Source organism: Mus pahari, chromosome 3 (assembly GCF_900095145.1).
Source record: "Mus pahari chromosome 3, PAHARI_EIJ_v1.1, whole genome shotgun sequence".
Taxonomy (NCBI): domain Eukaryota; kingdom Metazoa; phylum Chordata; class Mammalia; order Rodentia; family Muridae; genus Mus; species Mus pahari.
This window is the reverse complement of record NC_034592.1, coordinates 76,733,803-76,750,092: the sequence shown is the minus strand read 5'-3', so window position 1 is coordinate 76,750,092 and position 16,290 is coordinate 76,733,803. Positions and strand designations below refer to the sequence as shown.

At 38.7% G+C, this 16,290-nt stretch overlaps 1 protein-coding gene and 1 non-coding gene across 2 annotated transcripts in view; both read right to left on the bottom strand.

The window, feature by feature from the left end:
* Ckap5 (cytoskeleton associated protein 5) overlaps positions 1–16,290 on the bottom strand; it is a 92,202-nt gene that overhangs the window by 14,897 nt on the left and 61,015 nt on the right. Inside the window, exons 27-34 of the mRNA XM_021192754.2 lie at positions 13,693–13,818; positions 10,533–10,682; positions 9,844–10,047; positions 9,524–9,659; positions 8,811–9,004; positions 5,802–5,974; positions 4,442–4,615; positions 4,116–4,236 (exon numbers count right to left, since the gene is read on the bottom strand). Coding sequence (XP_021048413.1) covers positions 4,116–4,236; positions 4,442–4,615; positions 5,802–5,974; positions 8,811–9,004; positions 9,524–9,659; positions 9,844–10,047; positions 10,533–10,682; positions 13,693–13,818 — 1,278 coding nt within the window. The remainder of the gene's footprint in view (positions 1–4,115; positions 4,237–4,441; positions 4,616–5,801; positions 5,975–8,810; positions 9,005–9,523; positions 9,660–9,843; positions 10,048–10,532; positions 10,683–13,692; positions 13,819–16,290) is intronic.
* On the bottom strand, positions 9,166–9,276 carry LOC115063754. The gene has a single exon (XR_003843626.1). It is a non-coding gene; the product is annotated as a small nucleolar RNA SNORD67 (small nucleolar RNA).

Sequence of the window (16,290 nt, the reverse complement as noted above, 5' to 3'; positions counted from 1 at the left end):
GGCTGTCCTGGAACTCACTCTGTAGACCAGGCTGGCCTCGAACTCAGAAATCCACCTGCCTCTGCCTCCCAAGTGCTGGGATTAAAGGCGTGCGCTGCCGGGGCTGGTGAGATGGCTCAGTGGGTAAGAGCACCCGACTGCTCTTCCAAAGGTCCGGAGTTCAAATCCCAGCAACCACATGGTGGGCTCATAACCATCTATAACAAGATCTGACTCCCTCTTCTGGAGTGTCTGAAGACAGCTACAGTGTACTTACATATAATAAATAAATCTAAAAAAAAAAAAAAAAAAGGCGTGCGCTGCCACCACCCGGCAATATTTATCTCATACACTAAGTATCTTCCAAGGCCTTGTGCATTCTAGGCCTATGAAGCAGATTTGTGTTGTATGTACTATATGTTTGGTGCTCTGTAAACGTCGTTTTTAGCAGAACTGCTAAGCTGCATGACTCCACTGGACCACTGTTTACAAGTGACCAGTGCCTCCTGGAGTAGGCTTTACTTTGATTATCTCTTCATGTACACCTACTTCATAAACACAGTATTTAGTGGGAAAGTTTAATGTTTCCATATGTACATCATAAAAAACACTGCATTTTCAGAGAGGATTATTTTCCTTCTTTCTCTAAATTATATTCATCAGTAGACATACATTCTTTCATATTTATAGTTATTATATAGTCTTCTATTATTATTATTATATAAATAATTATAGTACACTTACTCTCAAGGCTTTAGGGATACATTTACTTCACAAAGATTACATGTACTTTTCTGCATCTAGCTTTCTTTGTTTTTTGAGTAAGGGCCTCACTATGTAGCCCTGGCTGTCCTGGAACTTACTATGTAGACCTTGAACTCAGACAGCTCTGCCTGCCTGTGCCTCTGAGTGTTGGGATTAAAGGCATAAACCTCCATACTCTGATTGGCATCTAGCTTTTTAATTCAGTGCAAAATTACGAAAATCTCTAAAGTCAAAAGAACAACTCTATTTGTGAAAGCAGCACAAGATGCTGGAGAGATCTGGCTCTGGCTCTGCTATTAAGAGAGCACTTGCTGTTCTTGCAATGGACGAGAACATGGTTCCCAGCATTATCAAGGAACCTCACAACTGTCTTTAACTCCAGTTCCAAGGAATCTAATGCTCTTTTTTGGATTCTGTAGGGATCAACCAGGTATAGGCATAAGCTATGCATTCATGCATGTAAAATACTCATACAAAACCAAACTTTTTTTTTTTTTTTTTTGGTTTTTCAAGACAGGGTTTCTCTGTGTAGCCCTGTGACAGCCCTGGCTGTCCTTGAACTCAGAAATCTGCCTGCCTCTGCCTCCCAAGTGCTGAGATTAAAGGCGTGCACCACCACCGCCCGGCTGGCTTACCAAATTCTTTACCAAAATTTCCAACCATTTCTTTACTGAGACTTTCCAGTGTTTGTAGTTTAGTACATTACAATAAACAAAATCTTTGAAAACACACACACACACACACACACACACACACACACACACACACACACACACACATATATATCCTTATACGCTTGCATTTTTATATCTGAGAGAACATTCTATTTTTTTTTTTAAGATTTATTTATTTATTATATGTAAGTACACTGTAGCTCAGATCCCATTACAGATGGTTGTGAGCCACCATGGGGTTGCTGGGAATTGAACTCAGGACCTTCAGAAGAGCAGCCAGTCCATCTTGACAGCCCCACACATTCTCCTTTCTTAAGAGGATACATACGGTTTGTTTCTTTTGGTGGAGACTGACCTTAGACCTTGCACATTCTAAGCTTGCACTATAGGGATGAGCCACACTATTGTAGTCTTCACAGAACTTTAAAAATGCACTAATGTGATGGGCACGGTGACACATGCCTTAAATACCAGTGCTCAGGAGGCAGAGGCATTCAGATGGCTGAGTTCAATGCTAGCCTGGTCCACATGCATTCCAGTTCAAACACAGACCTTGTCTCAAAAAACAAACAAAGATGCAGTAACAACTCATGTCTCAATCTCCCCACCCCCTAACCCCTGATTTCTCTATGTAACAGCCCTAGAACTCACATTGTGGACCAGGCTGTCATAGAACTCACAGAGATCCACCTGCTTCCTGAATGCTGGGATTAAAGTTATATGCCGCCACTATGCCAATTTTCTTGTTGTTATTATTACTGTTGTTGTTATTGTTATTTTCTTTGATTAGACAGGGCTCATCAAGTTGGCTGCAAACTTGACATGTAGAAAAGAATAACTCTGAAGTTCTGATCCTCCTGCCTCCTGAGTGCTGGGATTACAGGCATGTATCACCATGGTCAGCTTACACAGAACAGAAAATAAACATGTCTCCCTTACGTTACTCAGAGCATCCAGCATTCTTATTACAAAGTAAAGATTGTCATAGGACCCACTTGACAGAAAAACTAACTCTCACCCCTTGTTCGCTCACTTCTGCACACATGCTGTAACTCAGCTTCTCAAATTTTAGACTTGTAATTTTGGATGGAAATACACTAAATTTGCCAGGCAGTGATGGCACATGTCTTTAATCCCAGTTTGAAGCCAGAGTGATCTATACACAAAGTTAGAGGACAGTCAAGGCTATACAGAGACCTTATCTCAAACAAACAAACAAACAAATAAATAAACAAACTGGGATAGAGAGATGGCTCGGTAGTTAAGAGTACTGTCTGTTCTTCCAGGAGTCCAAAGTTTAATTTCCAGCAACAGTAATGACATTGTGGCTCACAATCATCTATACTGGGACCTGATGCTCTCTTTTGGTAGGAAATACGCTGAATTTATATACTAGGTAACTGACATCTAATTCTGAATCATATAAACATTATACACACAGACACGTATGGTGTTCTCTCTCTCTCTCTCTCTCTCTCTCTCTCTCTCTCTCTCTCTCTCTGAGACAGTGTTTCTTTGTATGTCCTCCTGGCTATCCTGGAACTCACACTGTAGACCAGTCTGGCCTCAAACTCTGCCTCACTAGTGCTGAGATTAAAGGTGTGAGCCAGTACTACCCAGCAAACAGTGTATTTTAAATGTCATTCATTAACACTTCATTGTTTTTTATGTAAATATCTTGAATATATATTGTTATATTTTTTTTACTAATATCACTGTTGATGACAGTTTAAAAATTAACTTTTTTTTTTTTTTTTGAAAGAATGCTACAAATAAATGACCTAGATAGTGAATGTTTAGCAACATCTTAGAGTATTCCCAATATGGATGACTTGCCTTAATTTGAAGTTTCTCTATGACTATGGAAAATCAGCTTAAAACAGCATGGAGTCGGGCTGTCATTTGGAGTACACATGATGGAATCAGGCAGTTCATTTGCTATATATTTGTAGCTCCCCTCTCTAAATGTGGGAAACATGACTCCATTTTCTTAGTAATTGTTTTTTTGTTTGTTTGTTTTGTTTGTTTTAAACCAGTCTCTACATAACCAATCACCTATTTCTGCCTCCAGCCCTTCTCCATCTTGATGTCCCCTTTCTTGTTTGGATGGTCCCTATTTGGAGCCACTCTGCATGCTACTCGCTTTGCTAGGGGCCTTAACGCTGTATCAGGGTGGCCCCCCACATAGACATCCTTTTCTTGGGAATGCACAACTACATGTCAATGTTCTTTTATGAACATTTTCCTTGTAATCCACTGGACTTTTATCTTCTGGCTCTGAGCTAACGTGGTTCCCTACTAACAATCATTGTCACCACAGCAAACACAAACCTAGCTCTTCCCTGTTTATGTACACTTAAAACTGAACTGTTAGGGAAGGAAGCAGAAAATGGTTACAAACAAGCATCTTCTGGGGAATGAACAAATGGCTCACACATAAGAACACTGGCAGCAATTCCAGAGGACCTGGGTTTGATCCTGGCACCCATATGGTAGCTCACAATTGTCTGTAACTCTAGTTCCAGGGGATTTGATATAAATGGTGGTCCCTGTGTCCTTTTTAAAAAAAAAAATCAGGATAATACTGGACACTACCTGTGTGCTTCAATACTGTTACTATGCTAGTACATAATCCATATTCTTACAAGTCTCTACAGAGATCAATGAAGTCACTACTGTGGGAAGCATTCCCGTTACCTGTGTCAGAGCTTGGATACTTGTGTTGATGTCACCACTGGCTACTTGGGAGATAATGAAATTGATTGTGGATGCTGTATTACTGTGCATGTCATCAAAATGTGGAGAAACAGCCCGGATCCTAGACAACACATCAAAAGGAAAAATTCAATATGAATTATAAGACATTTTAGTGAGTGGGAATTATGCAATTCTCTACTAGATCCAGGTTTTAGTAAAGATGTCACTATTAGGTAGTAATCAACTCTAGGAATTTTCAACGGCATACTTCCAGGTATATACTCTAATGATCACAAGCTGTTTGTATTTAAAAAAGCTGAACTTACTTAGGTTCAGGAATAAGGACAGGTTCAAAAATGTCATCAAGTTTGTGCTGGACAAGCTCTGGCATTTCACAGCGGACTGTACCATTATCATTTTCAATCTCATCTAAATCCAGCTGGAATTCTCGGCGAACCATCTGGGCTGCTTCAGGATGCCCACTCAGACTTCGAGCTTGACTAAAGGAAGCAAAAAGAGACTCCTGAACTAAGAGGGATTTCTTCACACAAGGATAATATAAGCACTGCTAGCTGCCTCAAAGCTTCAAGACAGATGTTCAACTTCTGGTTTCAGCCCCTCTGAAGGATTTAAATTGAGTGTAGGAAAGTGCCTGAAGTAACAGCACTGGTTCATTATCCTAAGAGAGAGCAGGCAACTTTAATTTGGGCTTAGATTACTGGTTAAGTATATTATCTCTAATGTACAAAAGCCTTGTCCACAATCTTGAACTTCTAGTCCACTTGGAGCAGAAAATACTTAGATTGAAAATTAACCAGTGTTTAAGTTCTGATCATAGGCATCTTATGTAGGTTTTCAGTACATTTTATACTTTGAAAGATAGTCATTACTTTTTGAAGAACTCACTCTTGACAGAACCAAGCCAATATTATAGTTATGCAAATTTAACTTGATTAGAATTATACTTGAAGCACACACAGCCCCAAATAGTGCTGTCTTGTTTGGAAGGCAGTATTTTGAGCCCATAGGCCAGTTCTGGGATGCATGCATCTCATTAGCCTTATCTTAGGAACAGGAAACTGGGTCTGCTGTGGTGGTGCACCCCTTTAATATCAGGACTCTGGGAAGCAAAGACAGCTGAAACTATGAATTCAGGGGTTGCCTGGTCAATATGGAGAGCTCCAAGACAGCTAGGACTATGAGACCCTGTTTCAAAAAACAAAACATAACAAAACAACAACAACAACAAAAAAACCAAAAACAGGAACTTGAGTACAAGTAAATATAAATAAAACTTTCATGGGAGGCCTGATATTTCTGGCCACCCTCTGCTGCCCTGCTGTAAAAGCTGATCACTCTCCAGAGGGGATGAAACCATGTCAGAAGTTAGAAAGATATAAGAGCCCTGCTAATGAGAAATTAGCAGGCAGTACTTACATCCTATATGTGCGATACATAATTCTGTCCACGGAAAAGCAGTGAAAGAAGGCACAAGACCATTTAGAAGTGGTTTTGAGACAAAGACAATGAAGAATGAAAGATTAAACATTTGATCATAAGACATTACCCTAGACATCTGTCATGCATGATAATGACAAAAACTCAAGATTATGTTACAGACAAGCTCTGAGCACACAAAGCTAAATCCATATATATGCTAGCAGATAACTGTCTATATTCACATACTTGAGTTTGGAGGACATGTCCTCAGCTGGCCCCTTGCGTAGCATGTTGGCATTAGAGTTGACGTTCTGTGTGCGCTGAGGCCTCTCTTCAGCCTGTTTCACAGGTGCGGCAGAGGGTCTCTTTGCTGACCGCTTTATCCTCTCCTCAAGCATGCTCATGTCCTTCTCAGACAGCTGGAAAAGTTCAAACTGTTACTAAAATACAAACCCTACATGGAGAATAATAATCCAGAATTATCCACTGCAAGTCTGGTATGGTGGTGCATACTTTTAATCCCAGTATTGGGAGGCAAAGACAGACAGGTTTCTCTGAGATCAAGGACAGCTGGTCAACAAAACAGTCAGGACTATAGATATAGTTCTAAGATAACCGGGGCTGTTATACAAAGAAACCCTACCTCAAAAAATTACCCATCCCAGCTTAAAAGAGGCCAGGCAGTGATAGCACATGCCCTTGGATCCTGGTTCTTGGGAGGCATAGGCAGGCGGATCTCTGAGTTCAAGGCTAGCATGGACTACAGAGTGAGTTCCAGAACAGCAGCCAGGGCTACAGACAAATCCAGACTTTTACTAACAAAATCACACACACACACACACACACACACACACACACACACACACACACACACACTTTATTTTCACATAGAAAGAAAAAATAAGACGCTATTATGATAGATCAAATTTACTTTAAAATTTCTAACATTAGGGGGTTGGACAGATGGCTCTATATTAAAAAGTATGTGTTACTCTTTCAAAGGACTTAGGTTCAGTTACCAGCACCCACATGGTGCCCCAAAATCATGTAACCCCAGCTTTTGTTTATTTTTGTTATTCGAGAGGGTTTCTCTGTAGCTTTGGCTGTCCTGGAACTCAGAGATCCCCTACTTTTGCTCCGAGTGCTGGGATTAAAAGCGTGTAAGTCACCACTGCCCAATTTTTTTCTTTTAAGACATGGCTTCTCTGTGTAATAGCCCTGAGTATCCGGGAACTCAGAGGTCTTCCTGCCTCTGCCTCCTGAGTATACCACTGGGTCCAGCTATAACTTCAGTTCTAGAGGTTCCATGCCTAATTCTAGCCTCTGGAGACAAAAGGCACACTTGTGGAATACATATATAGATGTACATGCAACCACAACATTTATTCATATAAAAAATAAATATAATCTTAAAAACAAACAAAGCCAACTTATTACATTATTTCTAAAATGTGCTTCTTTGAATTTATCTGGTTTGTGTGTGTGTGTGTATGCGCACGAATTGTATGTGTTCACACAGGCACCACAACACTCATATAAAAGTTATAGGAGAACTTGTGGGAGCTGATTCTTTTTTTTTACAATGTGGTTCCAGGGATGAAACTCAGGTATTCAGGCTTGGATGTAAAACAACTTTATCCATTGAATTATCTTGCTAGCCTTCATATCACTATATTATTAAGTCAATGACCATTAATATCTACACAGCTATAATAACAACAAATGAAAGAGAAGGATATAAAAGTAATAACTAATGTTAATAACTATAATCAAAAAGCTAAAAATAGAATTTGGTGATTGTTCAGTTGGTAGTATGCATGCCTAGTATGTACAAAGCCTTGGTTTGACACAGCATCCATAAAATTGGACATAGTTGCACATACTAGTAATTCTAGCATTCAGGATGTATAAATTGGAAATGTTCAAAGTCTTAGGCTAGGCACAGTGGCTCACAACTTTAACCTTAGTACTAAGGAGTTGGGGGTGGGAGAAGAGGAGGATTTTTGTGAGTTCTAGGCCAGGCTGGTCAAAATAGCTAGCTCAAGGACTACTACATAGTGAGACACTGCCTCAAAATAAATAAACAAATGAAAGAAAGAATAAACACTCAAACAAATAAATAAAAGAACTTTAAGACATTCATTGGTTTGAGCCTAGTCTAACATATCAAAATTATAAAAATTTTTTTAAAAAGGAACAAAAAAGAAGAAAAGGTAAAAAATTAATGAAGTTTTTGTGTTTTGTTGCTAAAAACAAATTGTGTCTATGAGCACGATTATTCACTTTTGGTCATATGATAAAACAACTTCTATTTGTTTTATGTTCTTCACTGGTGATAGTATTTTATTAGATAATGGGAATACAATAAGTACAGTGCATTAAAATGGTGCTATTATAACTTTATCAGAGTAAAGAACTGAGGTCAAGGCACAGTAATGTCTGGCTCACAAGGAAGCAAGGAATTAAGAGGCCGAACTAGCCGGGCAATGGGGACAAACACCTTTAACCCCAGCAATTGGAAAGCAGAGGCGGTGGATTTCTGAGTTTGAGGCCAGCCTGGTCTACAGAGTGAGTTCCAGGACAGCCAGGGCTACACAGAGAAACCCTGTCTCAAACAACAACAACAACAACAACAACAACAACAACAACAACAAGACAGAACTAATGTGCCTGGAAAAGTAGCGCAGGGCTGAAGTTTGATTCCTGTATCCAACATTGTTCACATGTTAACTAATAACCAAATGCACCAAAAACCACAGAGCAGACTGCCATGAAGTAGTTAAAAATCCAGACTAGCTCAGATTTCTTGATTCAAAAACAGCTCTCATATCTTAAGTAAACAGCTGTAATTAAAAAAAAAAAAAAAATTCTAGTTAAACTCAGCAAAGAAGTCCAAGAACAGTGAAAGTAGGGCTGGNGAGATGGCTCAGTGGGTAAGAGCACCTGACTGCTCTTCCGAAGGTCCGGAGTTCAAATCCCAGCAACCACATGGTGGCTCATAACCATCTGTAACAAGATCTGACCTCCTCTTCTGGAGTGTCTGAGACAGCTACAGTGTACTTAATATAATAAATAAATAAATCTTTAAAAAAAAAAAGTAGCTGAGATACATACCTGGATCTAGGACATCTTGATGGGTAAGCTTAATAATCAATGAGACTCCAGAAAACGAGATGGCAGGAAACTCAACAACCAAGAAATCTTGGTTTTCTTTTAAAAACATATTGACAAGGCGTACAGAGAAGTATCACTTACATTTCCAATCAGTTTGAACACCTGATCTCCATGCACATTGTACACTGTTACAATGGTGTTGAGGGCAGCATTCCGTACAGCATTGTCTCGGTCTCCTATGTGAATAGCTATCTCCTTTAAGGCTTTTCCTGGGGTTGGCTGACAAACATTCATACCATAGGACTCAATTAAGCAACCTAGTTCTTCCAGGCACTCTATTGGGGAAGAAAGAAAAATATGGTATAGAAGCTTCTGCAACTTTTCTTTGGCACACAGGAAGTGACAAATCTTATTCTGGGTCTTTTTAGATTTTTCTGTCTTTTATACTGTCATATATGAGACAATGGTGCTATAAGTGTTCATGACAAGGTATTCCTGTGAGTCAGATGGCCCCTGTGCACTTGATTTTGTCACCAGGGTAGTACTGAGTGGTACCTGTGTCACCTGACACTACGGCTCCACCAGTGTGCAACTCATCACTCTCACAGTCTGAATAAGAAACCTGGGACCAACTACACAGACACTGAAGACATTTCATTGCTCATTTATAAATGACTTGATGAGACTCACTTATGCAAAGAGTTTCACCTGAACTTCAATTTGTGGGGGCAAGGGGGCGGGTTGAGGCATAGAGCTCAGAGTAGAGAACCTGCCTAGCATGTACAGGACTCTGCGCTCAGCTCTCACCAACTCTAGAACGATAGACGGACACACATATGGGTGCTTTGCTATACCTGCTCTCTGCTTAGAGTTTTTGGACTTGGTTCCTTCCATGACGAAGGGGAACATTTTGCTGGCTGGGTAGACAAGGCACATCCGGTTCAGGATAGAACGGACATCTTTACGAATGACATCCTTTGGTTCTCCAACCTGGTCAAGAAGATATGACAGAGACATTTTCTGAGTGCAGTGGTTACTTCATGCATTACTGTATCTTGAAAGGTTCTTGAGAATGAATGAAAGGAGATACCATCATGCCATAGAAGAGAATAAAAGTGTAAAAACCAAGGTTAGCTCAGAACTCAAGCGGCCACCCAGGATGAGAGCCCATTACCTTGAGGATGAGATAGGGGATAAAGGAGGATGCTTCATTCTCAGTAAGATGATACTCTTCCTCACTCAGCAGGGTGAAAAGCAATTTTAAATATTCTAGTGCTTTCATTAGGACGCTTGTATTGGTGTCAAAAAACCGGAGGGTAAGCCATTTTAAGATAAGATCTAAGCAACTGATGACGCCGTCTTTTTCACTTTCCAAGTGCTTAAAATAAAAGAAAAACCCCACAGGTAAGACTGTATATAATTTTTTTCTTTAAAGATTTATTTATTTATTATATGTAAGTACACTGTAGCTGTCCTCAAACACTCCAGAAGAGGGCGCCAGATTTCATTACGGATGGTTGTGAACTACCATGTGGTTGCTGGGATTTGAACTCAGGACCTTCAGAAGAACAGTCAGTTCTCTTAACTGCTGAGCCATCTCTACAGCCCCAATATAAATTTAAATTTCTACTGGCATATATATATTTCTTAAGTTGTAATAGTGCCCAAAAGAAAATGTAAGATTTTTAAACCTTCACCAGGATCCCCAAAATACACCATCATTGTATTCTATCAAGTGAAATAGCTCTACAGAGGACACAGTGGATTCTACTTCTTCCTCAAGGTATTCAAGGGTGTGACCAACTCTTGGCATTCCCTATTTTCATATTCCTGAGACAGATATGTATCTATCTGAAGACTTACATCAACCATGACAGCCAGGGCTTTATTGTGATGTTGAAAATCTGAGTGAAACATCTCATCTTGTAACCATTTAGCCACACAGGTAGACATCTGAGTCTTCAGCTGTTCAATGTACTCATCACGTGGGGTAGTAAAATTCCACTTTAGTACCTGAGGGGTGAAAATAGAAAGGCACTGAATGCAGGCAGTTAAACTGAAGCAAAGTTGAGAGTCACATGGTGCAGTTGAAAGACCCAACTTATTGTCATATCTTTGTGCTCCTGTTCTTTTTTTTTTTTCCCCCGAGACAGGTTTACACTATTTAGTACTCACTGGCCTGAATATGGAGAGCAGACTGGCCTTAAATTCACAGTAATCTTCCTGTCTTAGCCTGCTCAGTCCTTTTTTTTTTTTTTTTTTTTTTAAGTTCTCTTTTCTTTTACTCTTCATTTTTGTGTATGGTTGTCTTGACTGCACATATATGCTTGTGTATTAAATTCATGCCTGGTGCCTTTGAAGACTAGAAGAAGGTACTGGACTCCTTGGAGCTGGAGTTACAGCAACAGTTGCGAGCCACCATGTAGATGCTAGGAATCAAATCCTAGTGTTCTGTATGAACAGCCAGTGCCCTTAATAGCTGAGCTACCTTTCTAGCTCCGTGTTTCGCACACTTTTTGAGACACTATATCGCTCTATAGAATAGGCTGGACTCAAAGTTGAGCTCCTGCTGGTTAAGCCTCCCAATTGCTAGGGCTATAAGCATGTAGCATCCTACTTGACTCTAAGTACTTTTTAGTTAAATAAGATTCATTAGTAGTTAATTATGAACACAAAATATACCTCAACGTGTTACACTTCTGAAATCCTACAAGAAAACAATTTTGGGCAAATATTAATATAAAAAATATGTTGATGTCAATTTATTCATTATTTTAACCCTAGCACCATGGAAGCAGTCAGGGCAATATAGTAAAATGTGCCACTAAAAAGAATAAAACCAAAAAAGGGCATATAAATGCTATAATTGTGTGACATGGTAAACACTGTTGGCATAATAAACGTACTAAATGAAAAACATAATACCATTCTAGGAATTTAGTAGATATAATTACTTATGTGCATAAAGACCTATATTTAAATGTACTTTGTCTCTCCCTTTCTCTCTGTCTGTCTGTCTGTCTCTCTCTCTCTCTCTCTTTCTGTGTGTGTGTGTGTGTGTGTGTGTGTGTGTGTGTGTGTGTGTAGGTATTCACGGACCTAGAATTACTTGAGTTTGTGATTCACCTGACATGTTGCTGGAAATCAAATGTAGGTCCTGTGCAAGAGCAGTATGTGCTCCTAATCTACAAAGCTATCTCCTCAGACTCTGAAACATGTTTGTGATAGCACAATTTGTAATTCTATGACTGTAATATTGTGATTTGATTAGAAGTAATCAAAATATGTATATGTAATGTACAAGTGTATATTTGCAAACATATGCATATCCCCACAAATAAGCAATTTGTTTTGTTTTTCAGACAGGGTCTATGTAGACCTGGTGGTCCAGGAACTCACTATGTAGACTAGGCTGGCATAGATCTGCCTGATGGGATTAAAAGAGGGAGTGAATAAGATCAAAATACACTGCATGAAAAAATTCAAAGAGCCAATAAAAACAAACAAACAATTTTAAGAAAACTCTGTTTAGGACAAGCAAGATGACTCAGTGGTGCTTGCCTTCATTTCAATATCTGGGACCCATACGATGAAAAGAAAGAACTGACTCCTGACTCCAACAAGTTACCTAGCAGTGCACACCTTTAATAACAGCTCGCAGGAAGCATAGGCAGGTAGTTCAAGGCCAACCTGATCTACACAGTGAGTTGCAGAATAAGCCAGAGCTACACAGAAAGATCCTGTCACAAACAAACAAACAAACAAAGGAAAGTGCTTTTTAAAAATTTCTGCCATGGTGGCTGGGCGTGGTGGTAGAACATAGATAAATAGATGTAGCCTGATATACTTAGGTAGTTGCAGGCTAGCTTGTCTCAAAAGCAAAAATACTGTGTTCAGGAGGAAACCTAGGCCAAAATACATATTTGCCGAATGCTTTGAATACCTCAAAACAACTATATTAGCTACATATATGGTTGTATTTTGTGTATTATAGGGATTAAAATAGTAGCCCACTAATATGTCCAGCTGCTGATAACCACTGAATACTATGTTTTTAATATTTAAAAAATAGTAAAGAACTGTTAAATCATCTTCCTATTTAGAAGACATGTAAGAATTACTTTGCCTCGCCCAACATGGCAGTACACCCCTTTAGTCTCAGCACTCAGGAGGCAGAGGCCGGAGGACCCTAGCCAGGGCTATAGAGACCTTGGGATTAGAAATGGAAAAAAAAGAAAGAACAAACAAACACCATCACAAACCAAATCTATAACAACTACCACAAAAAGTAATTTAAAATAATTTAAAAATAATTTAATAATTTAAAATAATCCCAGAGAAAGAATAAGATAATTTATAAATGAAGAGACTCAATTAGGGCTGGTGAGATGGCTCAGTGGGTAAGAGCACCTGACTGCTCTTCCGAAGGTCCTGAGTTTAAATCCCAGCAACCACATGGTGGCTCACAACCATCTGTAACAAGATCTGACGCCCTCTTCTGGAGTGTCTGAAGACAGCTACAGTGTACTTACATATAATAAATAAATAAATAAATAAATAAATAAATAAATAAATAAGAAAAAAAAAAAGAGAGACTCAATTAATTATCAGCTACAACTTAAGTTTCAAACTAAACATTTTTTCTTTTGAGAAAGGGTCTTGCTAAGTAACTTTAAGATGGTCTTAAAATTTAGAATTTTGTTGCTTCATATTCTTCAGGGTTGCGATTATAGACATGTGCTAGAACAAAGACCATACTGAAGAAACAAAATCCAACCAAACAAAAAAGTACCAACAACATATTAACAACCTTTTAACATTTTTTTTAAAGACAGCATCTCACTATATTTGCTCAGATGAACTGCCATGTAGACCAGGCTGGCCTCAAACTCAAGAGACCTGCATTCAATTAGTAGACATCTGCCTGCCTCTGCTGGACTTACGTCAGTACTCCTAGTCTGAAAAACTTTTCTGATTAACAAAAACAAGCAAAAACTCCCAAAGATTCTCATTAATTCCTTACCTTTAACCCTTTCTCATCTCTCATCCTTTGCTCCTTTCCATTTGGAACAACAATAAAAATAGGCCCAGATTTGTCGTCATCTTCCTTTAAGGTGGTTTTGCTTGGCACTTTCTTCCCTTGTACACTCTACAACCAGGGTTAAGAGAATATTGATTAGTTAGGCCACTTCTGATAAATATATGCTGCTGCATAGCAAAAGAGCATTAATCAGAGAAATCACTGTTCAGAAACCTTCTATGAAGACCAGATTCAATGGGACCACCTTAGCCTCTTTTGACTTTGATTACAAATGTGTACTATAAATGTTTTAAAATTATATTCCATGACTTTTTATTAGTCATTGAGCAAGAAAGGCGTGCACACACACGCGCGCACACACACACACACACACACACACACACACACACACGAGTTGGTATTAACTCCAAGTAGTCTAGGTCACAGACAATTTTTATTTCTTCCTTGAAGCCCCCCCCCCCCAACCCCCAAGATAGGGATTCTTTGTGTAGCCTGGCTGTTCAGGAACTAGCTCTGTAGACCAGGTTGGCCTCCAACTCAAGAGAGTTGCCTCTACCTTCTGAGTGCTGAGATTAAAGGTGTGCACCATCACTGCCAGGCTTTTCAATACTATTTATATGTTTCATATCAATGCCATGTGAATGAATAGCACTCATACAGTTCATATCACCTAGTGGAAAAGCTGTATTTTTTCTATGTATCTTTATTATATCTCTATGACAGTTATAAATAAGGTATTAAATGTTTCTAGAGAGAGTTGCTATAAACATTTTCAATACTTAAGTTTTAAAAATAATGGCTAAAGTATTTTTATCAGATGGAAAAAAAAGAAGAGTAGTACATATGCTTAAGGTAAATTTTGAATCCTATTATTGAATCATGTAGCAAAAACTAAATTCTCTAGTTGCCCAGAATTTCTCTTTTTTCTGTAAGTACTAAATACCAATATCATCCAATCAAAATAGGTATGAGCTCATTTATATGAAAGTGCTTTGCATGGGGCTGGAGAGATGGCTCAGTAGTTAAGAGCTTTGACTGCTCTTCTAGAGGTCCTGAGTTCACTCAAGTCCCAGGAATCTCATGGTGACTCCCAATCATCTGTAGTAGGATCTGATGCCCTCTTCTGGTGTGTCTGAAGACAGCTACAATAGAACTCATATAAATAAAATAAATAAATCTTTTTTTTAAAAAGTGCTTTGCAAACTTTTTAAAAATTATGGAATTAACAATAGAGTAAAAAAAATACTTCAAAGCACTTTTATTCAAAAAACTAAAAACAAACATTTGCTGACTTCGGGTTCAGGACAAGAGGAGGACAGGAAAAGAACAACCTTACTATATAGTTTTAAGGATAATTACCCCATCAATTAACTCACAGATTTAAGGACATATTCATAAGGAAGAAAAAAGGGTAATTATAATCTCCTTCCTTCTTTCCCTCACACACACAAAGACATACATGATCTCATTTTGCATATTCTGTAGCTCAAGTTGGTTGGAAACTCAGTAGGTAGCACAGGAAGATTTTGAACAACTGATAGTCCTCAGGTGTGTTTGGAGTATTGCGAGTACAGGCATGAGTTACTATGTCCAGTTAATAATAATAGTATTTAGAAGAACACCTAGAAAACACCAACTCTATGATGAGTGTACAATAATAAATATGTTGAACAATCAAATTCCTGATCACATACACTCAGCTACTGACACAGTTTGTTTTCATTTAGATTTGCTATGAGAATTGCTTGTTCACTGTCAGATTTGCTATAGTTCCTTAATTTTCCCTTTGTAAGTACTAAACAATAAGCAGTCCAAATACAGAGACTAGCTCTGTGCATTGATGCAGAAACTGACGGTATGTTTTTTTTCCGAGACAGGGTTTCTCTGTTTAGCCCTGGCTGTCCTGGAACTCACTCTGTAGACAAGGCTGACCTCGAACTCAGAAATCTGCCTGCCTCTGACTCCCGAGTGCTGGGATTAAAGGCGTGTGCCACCATGCCCGGCTGGTATGGTATTTTTGTTATGGTTTCAACATATAATTAACTGAAAGCATTGCCTAGGGAGTATTAAAATGGGACATGTGAATAAATTTATGCCATGCAACTGCACATGGATATTGAAATGGCTGGTGGTTCAAGCCCCACTAGTGTAGAGACAAAAGGTATTGCTGTTTAGACTAATCAAGAGTGGGGCTGGACTATGGCTCACAATTAAGGTCATTGACTGATCCTCCAGAGGATCTTGGTTGGATCCCAACACCCATATGATGGCACACAGATTTCTGTGGTTCCCATTTAGGAAATACCCTCTTCAGAACTTGACCAGCAACGCATGCATGTCATACACAAACACACATGCAAGCAAAAACTCATACACAAAATAAGTCAATTTTTAAGATTTAATTTTTATTATTCTTAAAGGTTAATTTTATTTGAGTCTTTTGCTTGCCTGTCTTTATTTATTTACTTTATTTTATTTATTTATTTATTTATTTATTTATTTATTTATTTATTTTTAAAGATTTATTTATTTATTATATGTAAGTACACTGTAGCTGTCTTCAGACACTCCAGAAGAGGG